This window comes from Colias philodice, chromosome 16, assembly GCF_061535455.1.
Source record: "Colias philodice isolate Cphi_HAF_F1 chromosome 16, ilColPhil1 Martin Lab GWU primary, whole genome shotgun sequence".
NCBI lineage: Eukaryota > Metazoa > Arthropoda > Insecta > Lepidoptera > Pieridae > Colias > Colias philodice.
Genome location: NC_143101.1, coordinates 8235192 through 8251470, shown reverse-complemented (window position 1 = coordinate 8251470; position 16279 = coordinate 8235192). Strand labels below are relative to the sequence as shown.

At 38.9% G+C, this 16279-nt stretch overlaps 1 protein-coding gene across 1 annotated transcript in view; it reads right to left on the bottom strand.

Moving 5' to 3' along the window:
* Positions 1-1571: 1571 nt before the first annotated feature.
* The window catches only part of Rme-8 (receptor mediated endocytosis 8), a 33352-nt gene continuing 18644 nt past the window's right edge, over positions 1572-16279 (bottom strand). The window contains exons 25-39 of the mRNA XM_089704912.1: positions 14496-14631; positions 13961-14154; positions 13151-13339; positions 12634-12813; positions 12129-12290; positions 11082-11294; positions 10658-10790; positions 9964-10215; positions 8774-8886; positions 7855-8027; positions 5439-5661; positions 4992-5159; positions 4584-4730; positions 4201-4423; positions 1572-3950 (exon numbers count right to left, since the gene is read on the bottom strand). Coding sequence (XP_089561038.1) covers positions 3877-3950; positions 4201-4423; positions 4584-4730; positions 4992-5159; positions 5439-5661; positions 7855-8027; positions 8774-8886; positions 9964-10215; positions 10658-10790; positions 11082-11294; positions 12129-12290; positions 12634-12813; positions 13151-13339; positions 13961-14154; positions 14496-14631 — 2580 coding nt within the window. The 3' untranslated portion in view covers positions 1572-3876. The remainder of the gene's footprint in view (positions 3951-4200; positions 4424-4583; positions 4731-4991; positions 5160-5438; positions 5662-7854; positions 8028-8773; positions 8887-9963; positions 10216-10657; positions 10791-11081; positions 11295-12128; positions 12291-12633; positions 12814-13150; positions 13340-13960; positions 14155-14495; positions 14632-16279) is intronic.

Below are 16279 nucleotides of genomic sequence, written 5' to 3'. Positions count from 1 at the left end.
GATACACATTGGAAAGAGGGGACTCTTTGATCAAACCATAGATTTTGTAGGACAAATATTTTTTCGAATAATTTAGATTATTCGAAAAAATATTTCTTATCTTGAGATTGAACAAAAAAAAATCAGTTAGTAATAAATATTTGAGAACCATCAAATCAAAATATTTTATCCTTGTTACCTCTGTTAGCTACCACAATCGAGAGTTTCGTACAGGAAATTATTGGGCGTCTCATCAAAATAAAGCTACTCACGGAAAATTAGGCGCTGACTCCACGAGCGAGAGAATCGCGACGAGTCCGCCCTTATATCGTCGGATAATCTCCACGAACGAGCGATAATTCCGCCGCGTATCGTCACGAGTCGTAACGGAATCGCAGCGTTTCCGCGGCGACTCGTAACGGTATCTGTCACGTTTCCTTGAAGAGAACTACGAGAAGACCAGAGGCAACGCTGAAATGACGCTGCGTTTGACAGCGGGCCCGCCGCGCGCTCGTCGCTAGCCCGCTGCTAGTCGCGGCGGGCTAGCGACGATGTAATGACGTTTCGCGCGCTCATTGCCACTCGTCCTATCGCGGCGATAATATCGCCGTGTGGAGACGGTTCCATAGAGAGTGTATAGAAATACGTGGCACGACGATAATATCGTCGCGATTCTCTCGCTCGTGGAGTCAGCGCCTTAGCTTGATAGTAATCAAGTGCAAAAATGGGCGATGGATCCTGGACTATTAAACACTCTCATACATTTAATTTCTCATACAATTTGAGATGCTCGAAGTGACGTTCTATTGTGCGATACAAAATTTTATTGAAGTTTTATTAAATATTCTATTTAAATAAACTTTCCATAAAGTTTGAGAAGTAGGTAATTAAAGCAAAAAAAATGTTGTGTGGTTTTATGAAACCACGGTAAAAGTGAAACTGTTCGAACGGTTCCGAACACTGCTTTGTGTAGCGCATGTTGCGTGACGGTCGGCTGCCGAGTAGGTATACCTACTCGGCAGCCGCGATACACGCGACATGCGCTACACAGACCAAAAAGTTTGAGACGATGTAATAAAAGTTTCACTTTAAAAAAAACTAAGAAAAAAGGATCTAAAACCTGTCATATAAATTGTATGGGATATCTTTAAATAGTTATTATTGTGATTTTACTCATTAGGTAAAGCACTTTAGATATCAGTATAAAGTTTTTTGATATCTATAACAGTTACGGAACGATTACACCCTGTATGTATTCAGCAGTTATAAATAATTGAAATCCTAAGAGCGAGCGCGCACGAGCAACTTTGTCTCCGCAACTATTTTGTCTCCGCAACTATTTTGTATCTCCACCCATGGGCTAGTATGAAGGTGCGCGCACGTAGCGACGCAACTCCCCATACAAATTGATGGGAGAGACAAAATAGTTGCGGAGACAAAGTTGCTCGTGTGCGCTAGCTCTAACTTTCATGGTCTACCAAACGATTATTTACATTGTCACTTATTCCAATAAAATAAATGGAATACATAACCAAGGTTGTGATATTATTCAAAATAAAGGGAAAAGGATGAATAAAAATAAAACAGCCATATAATACAATAATCATTTAATATATTACTTTACATTCATATTACTTAGTGCTAAATATAAAAATATTAAATATCGTCCAGTGACCATGCGTATCCTTCCGTCAGACTTATTCTTCCATCGCACCGAGCCTTTATAAACAACTACTTATTTACATTCATTTCATAATAAGCTTTCCATGGGCAAATTAATTGATAATTTATAAAAAACTTAGTACTTTTGAAATTAAAGTTGGCAACACCGTTCATATCATATCCTTTTATAAAAGCTTTACACAAAAACCCACGCTACGACAACAGCTAAACGACATTTAGTGCAATAGGGTAAATACGAATATCGGGTAATTTTGAAAATTGTGCTTTCAACTTATGATCTTTTTATGAGAATAACTGTAATATATAATTAAATTATATTGTGAAAACTGCGTATTTTACAAGAATAAGCACCTATGTGTTAAAACAAATTATATTTTTTAAATTACCCGCCATACGAAATTATCCCATGTGCAACTGTATAACAATTATATAATAATAATATCACACTTATTCGTATATAGCTAACGCGAGACTTTATTGCTACATTTACATTTTTACATATATTTATGTGCTATTCCTATAACAACTTTTCTTAAGGACACTCAGATTTTAAGTCTTCAATGAGAGATTTCAAAGAACATACGTCCGTAAGAAAAATTTACCGTTTTAGGTTATAAGAACAGCATAACTGTGATTACCCAACTAAAATATGTATGTGATATCTGAATGAACATTAAATCATTATGGAATTTAACCATCATTCATGATTTCGAAATTTACTAAAACTCTCCCGAATCCCGTTTCTATTCCCAGTTAAATACTTATAAACCCTCTTAATTTTAAAGTAATATAAATATACTCATATGTATTTAAATTGTTATAAGTCCCTTTTAATACTAGATATGATTTTAATGGAATATAAATTGATATAATAAGCATAGCAATCTTTTTATTCGTCGTTGTAATACAAAATCTCCCTGATACCATTAACAAATTGCGTTTAACAATATTCATATACAATTTTATCAAATCATACATTTAAAGTCAGGCAAGAAACATAATAAAAAAATGAAGGATGTTATAACTTCACGATTAAAATTAAGATTAGAAGGAATAATTTCTTATACATAAGAGATCACATACAATATGAGTACACAAGAAAAGGTAACATAAGAAAACTGAATAATATCATCGCTAATACTATTAACAATAAAATATAATGACTAACCCATTGAGCCCCGAACGGCCCGATCGGTCCACGACACAATAGATTTTCTATTGTGTCTGTGATTCCGGGGCCTGAGTTATTAATGATTTTTAGTCTCAATATTGGCTACTAATACCTCGTTTATCATAATATGTTATATTTATATTCATTTATACATAAGTACATTAAACTTTTAACAAACATAATTTTATTGAAGGAATACAAAAGGAAATCCAAATATTTTAACTGCAGCATAAATTCTAAATCTTTTGACAAATTTACTTATAATAATTTGTAAAATGTATTTAGTATAAAGTTATACACACTGGCAGTTCAAAGTAAGTAGTTGGTATTTTTGCAGAATATAGTTTAGCTTAATTTTATTGCATTGCATTATTAACATAATAAAGAGTAACTGTTCTGAAATAAAAAATTCAGGCTCATTTGATTTTTAATAGATTATTTGGAATTGACAACGATCCTTATACGAGAAGTATATATAACATCTAACGTAAGCATGTAGTTAGAAAAAAGTTATGAAAAGCAACATTGTACAGCCATATGCAATTTAACATTTAGAAACGCAACTCAAAATTTTATGCTCATATGACAAAAATACATGTGTGTGTGATTATTAATACATTCATGTGTGAAGCGTGTCTACAAAATTAATGACTGCCTTGTAACTGTCATATTATGTTACGAATACTTTACAATGTGTGTTTGTGTGTGTGTATTTGGGGGGATGTATACATTATTAACCTTGTAACTCCACAATGTGTGTGTGTGTATTTGGGGGGGGTGTATACATTATTAACCTTGTAACTCCACAATGTGTGTGTGTGTATTTGGGGGGGATGTATACATTATTAACCTTGTAACTCCACAATGTGTGTGTGTGTGTGTATTTGGGGGGGATGTATACATTATTAACCTTGTAACTCCACAATGTGTGTGTGTGTGTATTTGGGGGGGATGTATACATTATTAACCTTGTAATTCCACAATGTGTGTGTGTGTGTAGGGTGGTACTAAAGCGGGTGTGCGAGCAGTGCGATGTGCGAGCGTCAGTCGATGGGCGGCGGCTGCGCGGGCAGCGACATCGGCGCTGCTGTGAGGTAGCCCGCTGCGTGCGGGGCCGCTGTAAACAATTATATAATTAACAATTTTATATTTTACTAGCTGTGCGACACGATTGCAAGCGCGGTTGAATCTGCAAATATTTCCTTGGTTTATGTTATGATGCAAGTTTAATCACAATCGGTTCAATGGTGACGTGAAAGTCGAGTAAGAAGTAAGACGTATAATATGGTTTCAACTTTCAATGACAAGTGTAATTTTTTTTTTTCTTAAAATATGTGCGGCCCCGCGCGTATAGCACACATAGTTACCCGCCAGCGCCGGCGCGTGGCCGGCCGATATGAAGAGGTCGTGCCGCTGCGCCGCGTAGTGCGGCCACACGGGCGAGCGGCCCAGCGCCGCCCGCACGCGCTCCCCGTGCGGCCCCGCGCGCGCCATGCCCTTCAGCGCGCTCACGAGCCGCGCCGCCGTCTCGCCCTCCACGCCGCCCTCCAGTATCGATATGAGCTCGCCCACCAGATCCGTTTCGAGCGCCTGCACGTAGAAAGAGAAAAAAAACTTTTATTTCAACACAAAAAAGTAAAAAACATAACGCGTACTTTTATTTCAACACAAAAAAGTAAAAATCATAATGCGTAAGAGAAGAGAGGATTAGAATATGTAATATTAATACAAAATCGAGTATATTTCTCACCTGCAACACCAACTTGTCCGTATTCACAGAACTGTTGAATATCGTGGAGAGCGCCTCGCACGCGCCCCCGATCACCTCTCGGCAAGTCTTCACGGCAGTCTTGAGCCCCGACATTACTTCCGTTTGCGATAACGCTATCACAACCGCCTGAAACAACAATTAAAACGACAAATAAAAAATAATTAGCGTGTATGCGTGCGTATGTTCACGTGCGTATGTTCGCGTGCGTATGTTTGCGTGTGTGTTCGCGTGCGTATTTTCGAGTGCGTATGTTCGCGTGCGTAAATTCATGTGTGTATGTTCGCATGCGTATGTGCGTGCGTGCGTGTTTATGTGCGTTTTGTATTAGTGTGCGTATCCACACGGTTACACATGAGTGTATTTGTACGTGTGTACTCGTGTCCGCACCTGCGTGTGCGCGAGTGCCGCGAGCACGGGCACGGCGTGGCGCGGGCACACGGGCAGCAGGCGCGTGAGCCGCGGCAGCTCGCCCAGCTGCGCCACGGCCTCCGCCAGTGCGGGCTGCGCGCGTACTAGTGCCGCTAGTGCGCGTGCGCACACGTCGCCGCGGCTGCCCTGCAATGTGACACAAAATTTAGAATAAAAATCAACTTTCAGTTATGTTAATTAGCTGTATCTTTATTTTACAGAAAAATTGAAGTCTCGACTTGAAAAAACAATTAAACAACTTTTAAATTATTATTTTTTCCTTAATAATTGTTCAATTAAAAAAAATAGTAAGGAAATTCAATTTTCAATTAATGTTACATGAGCAAATGTTACTACATATGGTACAGTGCAGTAAAATTCAAAGATAACGAAATTTTCGTAAAAACTAAAAAAAATCACTCCTACCTCCGAAGTGTCCTTAGCCAACGCGGCGACCGTTTCACTGAGCAGCTCCTGCAGGAACCGCTTGGGCGAGCGCAGCGCCCAGTGCGGGTTCTGCAGGTACAGCTTGAGGTACACGTCGCCCACCACCACCTCGCCGGGCGGCGCCCAGCGCGCTTCGCTTCGCTCGCTCGCTTCGCGGTCCTCGAACGTGGCGGACGGGTCGCGGATCTGTTTCGCGTAGTGTCTGTGGAAAAATATAAAATATGTTAATAATTTTTAAATTTACTTAGATATGTTGCATTTTAAAAGTAAAAAAAGTCACAATATTTTAAAACTGTAATCTGCTACAGGTATATTAAGAAGAGCTGGAACGTCAACACATTTACACATTGCACATGTTAGGCCGGGAGATACTGACACAAAATTTCGGGCCATTTGTAACAGGATGGCGGTCTAGAGGGGTCTTAGTACGCAATGACAAAAAGAAAAATGATGGTCAGAACGCTGGTACCGGTGGACTAGTCGCGTGGGCGTTAGTCACACTCGTCGGATAAATAGCGAAAGTCCAACGATTTGTAACACAAAAATTTTAGAATTTACCGATAGCCCTTAAAAAAGATGTAGGCGGTAGTGTCATGCCATACAGTTACGATGTGACTTACAGTCCGCCATACCGACGTGAATGCGTTGATTTAAAAAAAAACAATTCAACCATTTGTACCGAGCTCACTTTTGCACAGGTAACCATCGTCGTGCAGCCATTTACTAAAATTGCCATGCCATACTTTTCGGACGATTCCAAATGGTCGCCATACCGCGGAAAAGTCAAACGATTTGTAAATCGTTTGACTTTCGCTATTTATCCGACGAGTTCGACTAACGCCCACGCGACTAGTCCGCCGGTACCAGCGTTCTGAGTTCTGACCAACATTTTTCTTTTAGTCATTGCGTAATAAGACCTCTGTAGAACCGCCATTCTGTTACAAATGACCCGAAATTTTGTGTCAGTATCTCCCGGCCTATGTATGTGTCATATTTTGCAATTGTTTATAAATACAGGGTGATGTAATTTGGTGTAGTACGAATATCTAAAAATCTATGAAGAATTTTGTGATACAGTAAATGGAAGAATTATAGACTATTTTACAGTATAATTTAATAAAATCATTTAATTTTTTGTTCATTTTCATTAGAAATGTCAATTTTTCTCACCAAGGTGGAAATTTGGATGATAAGGATCTTGTTAGAAAAATATAAATTTTGAATAAAATCGGCATTTTTTTTTTCAAAAATCAAATACCTAACTAATTAATAATCAGAGTTATCACATTATTAAAAAAAAATAAGCCAAACTATACACAATTTTTACCTACTTGATGCAATCCTCAAAGATCTCAACCCAATAGAGTTACTATGGGGCATAATTAAAGGGAAAGTAGCATCACAAAATGTGAACTTTAACTTGAAAACTGTGTAAGAATTATTTAGAAAGGAAGCAAATGCTATTAGTCTGGATATGTTTAGTGACGTTTGGAGAAAGACGCGAGAACATGAGGAAAAATATATTCAATTAGAACCAAAAGTAGATAATTACACTGACTCATTTATAATAACATTAAGAAATTCCGACAACGAAACATCGAGTTCTTCGAGCGATGAAAGTTACAGTGAAGTAGAAGATTACGATTATGATTAAAATAAATTCTTCTTCTTCTCTATAGATACTGCTTTCTGAATTGGTGGTAAATGTTAAAACTGTTAAACTGTTATGACGATTCAAAAGTGCTTCTAGAAGAAGTCTAATTGTATAAATGTTTGAGTTTGAGTTTAAAACCAATAGTGTGAAAATTATACAATAAACATGTAACACATATTTGTTAGCGCGTATTGGTAGGTATTACGTACTTACTACAAATATAATATTTCTTAGATATCTTTACTCGACCAAAGTCAGGAATTTAATTATTATTTGATAATTGAATGATTATTAATACTTTTATCCAATTGATTATTATTACAATAAATAATTAACTTCATCAATTGATTTACTTTTAAATTATAATTTTACAGGTAAATTATGAGAGCTTTCATAAGTAATTATATTTGCATATACATATCTACAACGCACCCATTTTACAATTCAAGTCTAAAATGAAACTATAGTCGCATTTATTTTTGAACATACTGTAAGTGAAATTGCATAAGTGTGAGTACTGTGAACATGCCAGCTTTCCCTAATTGACCGATAAATGATTCTGGCTCCAGATACAAATTCAATAGTCGCAATAATAAACTATTAATGTGTTTAAAAATCAATATCATTGTGTACGAATACTACATTTGTTTGGATAGCATAGGTTACTTTACCTGTTTATAAAAATATCTACCATCCGCTATGAACTTCACTAAACATGAAACTAGATGTCGCTACACTCACAGTTCCCTGAGCCTGGCCACATGCGCCTGCACCCGGCGCCGCGCGTCGTCGCCCCACACGAGCTCGGGGTGCTCGTGCGCGCTGTCGAACATGTGCACGGCGCTGGGCCCGCCCGCCTCGCGCATCGCCTCCGCGAACACGCCCGGCACGTAGCGCGATATGCACAGCCGCACCTGCGCACACACATATAAACTCGAATTCAAACATTTGTTCATTTTACTAGCTTCCGCCCGCGACTCCGTCCGCGCGGATGTCGGTCTATAAAACTGAAAAATTAAGATTTCTTTTTTCTACGTATTTTTCCAGGATAAAAAGTATCCCATTTTATGCCCAGGATAATAAGATATAATTATACCAAGTTTCATCGAAATCAAACCGTTAGATTTCACGTGATGCCTGAACATACAGACAGACAAAAATTTTTTTAATCACATAAATATTTGGGTTTGGTAGTTGGTCTGCTATTTATTTTTTCAATATTTTCAATGTACAGAATTGACCCTTCTACAGATTTATTATATATGTATAGAATAGATTACACTTCTAGAAGCACTTTTGAATTGTCGTACATATTTACCAATTACCACTGACATACATTCATTTAAGTTAGTTAAAAAGAACATTTTATATGTCACGGGTCACCTGATGGTAAGTTACTACGACCAACCATTTTTTTTTAATTTGTAGAGGTAATATAAATAGATAAAGATAATAAGGAGAACATTTATGACAGAAATAAAGAAATGGACTGGAAAGGGTGAGGTTATAAACTTTTTAACGAAAAAAAATGACTAAAATAAAAGAAAACTGAACAAAGAGTCTTTTGAACATTAGTTGTTGTTCTATTCAATAAATAATCACAAGCATTTGGTTTATCACGAAATCCAATTGAGTAAAATAAAAAATTGAAGGTTCTTACTTTCGGACCGTGCAGCTTATCGGCCATCATGCGAGCTAGCAGATCCACTGCACTCTCTCTCATGTCCGGCATTTTATTGTTGCAGAATAAGTCCAGCAGGTAAATAACAGCCCCTGTTGATAGAGAAGAAAATGAAATCTTTTTACCTAATCCGTCCTAATTAAACACATTTACGACGAATGCTAAAACATTCGCCTGGATTTAGGCACCAGCGATGCCGTCGCTATGGAGTTTATAATTACTAAACAAATGGATCTGCGATATCCGAGTTCTATGCTAAATAAAATAAAAAAAATAAGGTGAAACATTAAAGAAAGGAAAAAATTTTAAATGGCAGCTTGTACTCGCATTGACAGATAGAGAGAAAAAGAGTGAATATAAACGACACTAAGCGACACTAATGACACTAGCGAGACAACATGTTAAGCATTTTAGATTCCTTTCTTTAATGAACCGGGGTAAACTAGCTAACTAAAGACTACAATAATTATACTTCTACCCATTTCCAATAATTATACTTACACCCTTAGCCAGCGCTTCCCGCACCAGCGAAGTGCTCGCGAGCAGAGCAGCCAGAGCATCGCTCCGCTGCAGCAGCGGCAACAAGTGCCCAAGCAGCTCATGAGCAGCCACATCTTCCGCACACTCACCCTTAGCCAGCGCCTCGCGAACCAGCGCAGTGCTCGCGAGCAGAGCAGCCAGCGCAGCCAGAGCATCGCTCTGCTGCAGCAGCGGCAACAAGTGCCCAAGCAGCCCATGAGCAGCCACATCTTCCGCACACTCACCCTTAGCCAGCGCCTCGCGAACCAGCGCAGTGCTCGCGAGCAGAGCAGCCAGCGCAGCCAGAGCATCGCTCTGCTGCAGCAGCGGCAACAAGTGCCCAAGCAGCCCATGAGCAGCCACATCTTCCGCACACTCACCCTTAGCCAGCGCCTCGCGAACCAGCGCAGTGCTCGCGAGCAGAGCAGCCAGCGCAGCCAGAGCATCGCTCTGCTGCAGCAGCGGCAACAAGTGCCCAAGCAGCCCATGAGCAGCCACATCTTCCGCACACTCACCCTTAGCCAGCGCCTCGCGAACCAGCGCAGTGCTCGCGAGCAGAGCAGCCAGCGCAGCCAGAGCATCGCTCTGCTGCAGCAGCGGCAACAAGTGCCCAAGCAGCCCATGAGCAGCCACATCTTCCGCACACTCACCCTTAGCCAGCGCCTCGCGAACCAGCGCAGTGCTCGCGAGCAGAGCAGCCAGCGCAGCCAGAGCATCGCTCTGCTGCAGCAGCGGCAACAAGTGCCCAAGCAGCCCATGAGCAGCCACATCTTCCACACACTCGCGACACCCAGCTGCCGCAGACACGCAGCGTAGTGCCGCACTTGACACGCTCGGGTGTGAACGTGCGGATAGCAACCCGAAGATCAGACCGAACTGACCGTTGCATTGAATCTCTACACCTGTATATGGAACGCGAGTTTTTGTTAAAAAACAAGACAGGAAATCAATGATCTCACATAAACAAACTCACAATCGCTGCAGAAAGTTCATTAGCACGCGTGTAATCAACGACGTGTCGAATGGGTACAAAATTAAGCCATTATTTTATTTGCATAAGGTTCAATATCATTTGTACGACTGCCAGCAGTTAATCGTAATATAAATATCATAAAAATTAAGTGAATCAAAATTAAGTATTACTGTAATTTAAATAAGGTTTAATTTGCACGAATGAAAGCTAACTTGTCACGCTATCTCGTGGCGATAAAATGAACTTATAGATTCAATTGTCTAACAAAGTAAATCCCGAAAAGGAGTGCAATGATTGTGCTTAATATCACTATTCACTGATATAAAAATAAATTATATAAAAAGTATAATTGTATGCTTTATCCCACTTACCTGGATTTTTAATTATACAGTTGGCGAGAGAGTTCAAAGCAAGTGTGATGTGTTCAGCTCTTTCATCTGTTAAATCGTATTCAATTTCTTCTTCTACAAACTTCAACAAATCTAAAACGAATTGTTGAGGATTCTGTAAAAGAAAGAAGGTCACTTAAATGAGACTAGATCGCTGAAAAAGTATGAGAGTTAGGATGAAAAAAATTGAATTAAAGAACATCAAATGATATGCAATATGCATATTTGAGCACTCTACACCATTTTAAATATTCAGATTCCTGCATCAAAAACTTGGCGTGTATTTCAAAGGCTTAGTAAATATGTTTTCAGTTTTATTTGAATCAATACCATAACAATATTTTATTTTACAATTCAAATTTGTCCCTAAACATATTTAACATACTTTTTTTATAATATGACATACCTCAATACTAAACTCCGGTTGTTCATTATATATATGCAGGTACACTCCCCCCACTAGCAACAGTCCCTCGTGCGCCGTGTACACGAACGGACGCACAAGCGGTTCGTCCTCAAACGCGCGATAGTCACGTAACATTTCGCGTAATTCCGCGCGGGTACTGTTGTCCCAGATTAGATAGGGTGTCTTCCAGTTTGATGTGAGGATTTTGAGCAACTGAAATTTGTGGTTGGTTTGGTGTTTATTTGTTTTAAATTAGTTTGTATTGGTATGAATATTTTGAGGATTAAGAGAAACCAAGAAAGGCATAGTACAGTGTTTTATAAACAATATTTCCACGAAAATCACAGAATACAACATGAGTCCACAAAAATTTTAATAACTTAGATAAGTGGGTATAGATTGTCTAATCTAAAAATGAACGCCCCTCCACTGTGTTTACGCTCACATTCAAAGTACGTGTATAGACGCAATACACACAAATTGGTCTGCCTCATTGGTCGTTCAGTCCTCCAGTCCCGTCCATGCCCGAACGACAGGACCAGTTGGCCAACTAGTGCATAAATGACGCGATGCACGACAGAACGGACGTGTCATTCCGTACATAGCGCGCTCTCCCCGCCATACAATGCTAGGCACCTGAACTGATCGCCCGATTAGTTGACAAATCAGTGCGCGAGTGTCAAAGTTTGCAGTAGAATCGACGCGCGCACACATATAAAGTGGTTCAATAATTATTTGTCCTCACACATTGAAACAATTAAGTTTAGTGGAGGGGCGTTCATTTTTAGATTAGACAATCTCTAATTTATTATTCTGGATCTCACTTTACATAGTAACTTTTTCTCCGAGTTTATTTTGCAGAAAAAAATTTCTACTTTGCGAAACGTCTTGTTTGTACACTTTTATTGTGCTGTGAAACTCGAAGAGTAGTTTTCTTTAGAGCAATCCGATTATTCTTTGCCAGAATTAAAATTGTTGAAAATAAAACTTTTCGTTGATGCTCATGCATTCAACATAGACCATCACTATCGATGTGTTCTAACTTACCTCATGCGTATCAGGATCAGCCAATTTAGCACACAGATACGGTGTGAGTAATAAATGCAGTGCGTTCCTTATATTTTCGTCCATAGGCGAAGGCTGCTCGTGCGGTCCGTATAACGCCGCTAGAGCACGCACGCATTGTACTGATAGACGATTGGCGATCTCCTGGAGAAAGCGAAAATTTTATTTGCTAAATGGCTGTGAAAATTCAAACATGTTACGATATTTTGTGGATGGTGTTTTCGGAATGCGTCGAAGGGAATTATACTACTTATTTTAACTACCTTCGAAAAAAGAAGGAGGTTCTCAATTCGATTGTATCTTTTTCTGGGTTTGTGACTTCAGAACTTTCGACTGGGTGAACCAATTTTATTAATACTTATTTATTTAAAAACAGGTGTCCTTCGGTTAGTCCCATTATAATTTTGTAAACTTCTGACCATTTGAAACCAGTTAGGTTTTTTTTTTGTAAAAAAATTTATTCACATAATAAAGTTTGACAGCTGACCTGCTTGCTGCTCGCCTGCTCCGTATCCATACCGCTCTCTGTGAGCGTGTAGTCGTACTGCAACGCGGGGGGTAAAAGTGCGTGCAATGCGCCCGCACTTGCTAGCGCCGCGCGACACTGTGCTTCTGCGCTCAGTGCCGCTACCGCTTCTGCGCCTGCGCATGCTGTGTCGCCCAGTTGCTAAGGAACAAAAAGATTATTGTAGCATTGTTTTTGATTATTTATAATTGAATTTGTAAATACTAAAGGAAAAGAATCGTATTAGACAAGCTATGGCTTAAAAACAGTGAAAGCATTGGCCTTTTGGTTACTGATTTCTCCAAATGCTGAGTCCATACACCTTTTCAGTTGTAGCGTGGTAAACAGTTCATCTGTATGTATAACTTTTTTACTACGAATAAATAAATAAATATTCTAATATATTCAATTAGCGTTTCATTGTTTTCGCACGTGCTGTGATATTCATCCATCAAAATTTTTGTGAATTTTTTTTATATTGATATTTTTTTACACTCACCGGTCGTTTGAGCAGCGGCACGAGGTCGTGCGCGAGCTGCGGCAGCGCGGCGGCGGCCGCTCGGCACGCGGGGAACGCGGCCGCCACCGCGAAGCTGCGGGCGCAGTGCGCGCACACGCGGGCCGCGGTACTGTGCGCGTCAACTCCGCCCAGTACGGACACGCAGCGGGATAGAGCCTCGCTTAGCACCTGATAGACAGCATAATTATATACATTTTATTTGAGAAATTTGTTTTATTGATTTTTTTTAATACATAGCCAGTTTGTGTGAAGAAAGTGTGATGTCACAATAAAATTACTAGAGTCACAAAATTAAAGACCGATTTTTCAATCGTTGGTTAAAATTTATCCGTCCAATAAAGTATTACACGAACATTTTAAAATGTCACCTATAATACTGTCAAATACGGTAAAATATAATATATTTTTGAAATGGTAGTTTAATACGTTATTCGATGAATAAGTTTTAACCAAGGATTGAAAAATCAGCCCTTAATAGAATATGGAAGCAAATAGTTGATAAAGTAACGCATTAAATAGATTGCACTGCAAAATTATAAAAATTCAAATTCAAATTACATTTATCTGCAAAAATGCAGTTACAAATATAGGTGTTGTAAAATGCATTATATTAGCTAATAACGTGTCAATTTGCTTGGTTCGCCAAATGCAATGAAATAAAGCATTACATTTGCACATTTTACCCTTTCACAAATTCCTCGTCAAGAAAATCTATTTCAAAACTGTTATTCAGTGTTATAATAACAGTTTTGGTATATTGGTGGTCACCAATATCTCATTATTACGCACCTGCAACCCGCCCTCCCTGCACAGCTCCTCAGCATTCAACGCGGAGCACGCTAGCGTGGCGTGCGCTAACTCCGCAGCAGCGGGCAACAGAGCGAGCGAAGCGTCGCGCTCCGCAAACAGCTGCTCGCCCTCCGCCTCCAGCCGCACCGTGCGGAGTAATGCTTTGTAGCCCGCGTACTTGTACGGAGCCAGTACTACGAAATCACAAAATTTGATGTACATTCTAATATGACAACTAAGCTAAAGTGACAGTTACACTTACACACTTACACAAACACACTTACATCATTACACACTAACCTAACAAGAGGAAAAAACCAAGGCAAATTATTGAACTGCATGCCTTAATGCTTTTAAGACAGCATACTTTTGCCGTGATACGGAAATTATACCATTTCAATTTAACCAACTACAGTTGTACTTTTTTCACAAAGAAAAAGAAATAAGATGAACAGTTGTAGTAACAGTGATAAAAAGATATTAGTTATGAAATTTAAGCATTTTTTATTGCTTCAATATAATGGATAATTCTTACCTTCAGAGTATCTTTGGAAGAGAATAGTTTGCGTTCGTAGAATGAGCAAAATATTATTAGTGTTGGGACCATCACCCGTCCATACGTTTCGACTGCACAGAAACTCGTACGCTTGATTCACTGCCTCGAATTTATCCTGAGGAAATCGAACAAGTTAGGTGTCTATTTGAACTTTTGTGCTAAAACTATTATATAGTCGATAGTCGCCACTGAAGAAATAACTTTAAAAGAATCACATGAAATTACAAAAATGCAATATGCATAATTTTACCTTCAGTTATAAACACATAGTTTTTTTTTTAAATATCCGTTACTTATAGCTGATTTTTTCCTATAGAATTTTAAGGTACTTAATTATCGACTATCCTACAAATCTAATTCATCAAATTTTTACATGTTTATTGTTCATAAAAGTGTATTAGTTATAAGCAATTCTAAAATATGCCAAATTATCTCTTGCACCTCCAATTTCTTTTATAATTAACTTGAGTCTATCATCTGGTATATTTCCTAACTGTTGCAAACTTGCTAATGTCTGTCCAATTTTTAAACAAGGTGACCCTATTACACCATCCAACTATAGGCCTATTTCTCTTCTTAGCTCACTATCTAAAATTATAGAAAAAATAGTAAACAGCCGACTGATACGCTTTCTAGAGAAGGAAAAAATATTATCACCTAACCAATACGGGTTTCGAGCTGCCAGATCTACGGAGGATGCCATCACATCATTGGTTGATTTTATTGTTGCTAAATTAGATAGTGGCTACAGATGTGCTGGCGTTTTCCTGGATCTGGCAAAAGCATTTGATACTGTTTCTCGAAAAATCCTTCTCAGGAAACTTGAGTGTGTGGGAATTAGAGGTTTACCTCTGGAATGGTTTTCCTCATATCTATCTCAGCGGTTACAGCGGGTAAAGTTGGAAAGCTTCTGTAGTGATATTAAATCTGTAAATTTCGGTGTTCCACAGGGTAGTATTTTAGGTCCTACCCTTTTCTTGGTCTACATTAACGACTTTTGCTCATTGAACATGCTTCAGGCTCAAGTTTTTGCTTTCGCAGATGATACTGCCGTTATATTCTACGAGCGCGACTGGGCAGGAGTCGTTAGTGTAGCCCAAGCAGGTCTTCAAATAATGGCAAGTTGGCTGCAAAGTAATCTACTTACCCTAAACACCGACAAAACAAAAGTTGTTTGTTTTCACACAACACTAAAAACGGCACCTGTGGTAGATATGAGGTTTACCATCCATCACTGCAAAGATCGTACACCACTATGCTCGTGCCCTAACCTCCAAATAGTAGATGAAATCAAATATCTCGGTGTCATAATTGACAAGAAACTAACATGGAAGAGCCAATCACATGCTTTAAGCTCCAGAGTTCGTAAACTCATGTACATATTCAAACTATTAAGAAATGTGGCTGATACAGAAACGATACGCATTATATACACAGCGCTGTGTCAGTCTATTCTGTGTTATGGAATATGTGCATGGGGTGCAGCTTGTAAAAGCATACTACTGAGGGTGGAAAGGGCACAAAGGGCAGTAATTAAAGTGGCGCATAAAAAGCACTTTCGATTTTCAACTACGCAACTGTATCTAGAAACCGGCTTTCTTAGTGTACGGAAGTTATTTTTAATGGCACTCATTTTAAAATTTCATAAGACAGCTAATAGTTCTTTAACAAATCCAGAAAGTAGACGTCTTATATGGCAAACTCCAGCCACTCACACATTTTTTGCTCATAAATTCTTCTCTTTCTTAGGTCCTTACTTATAT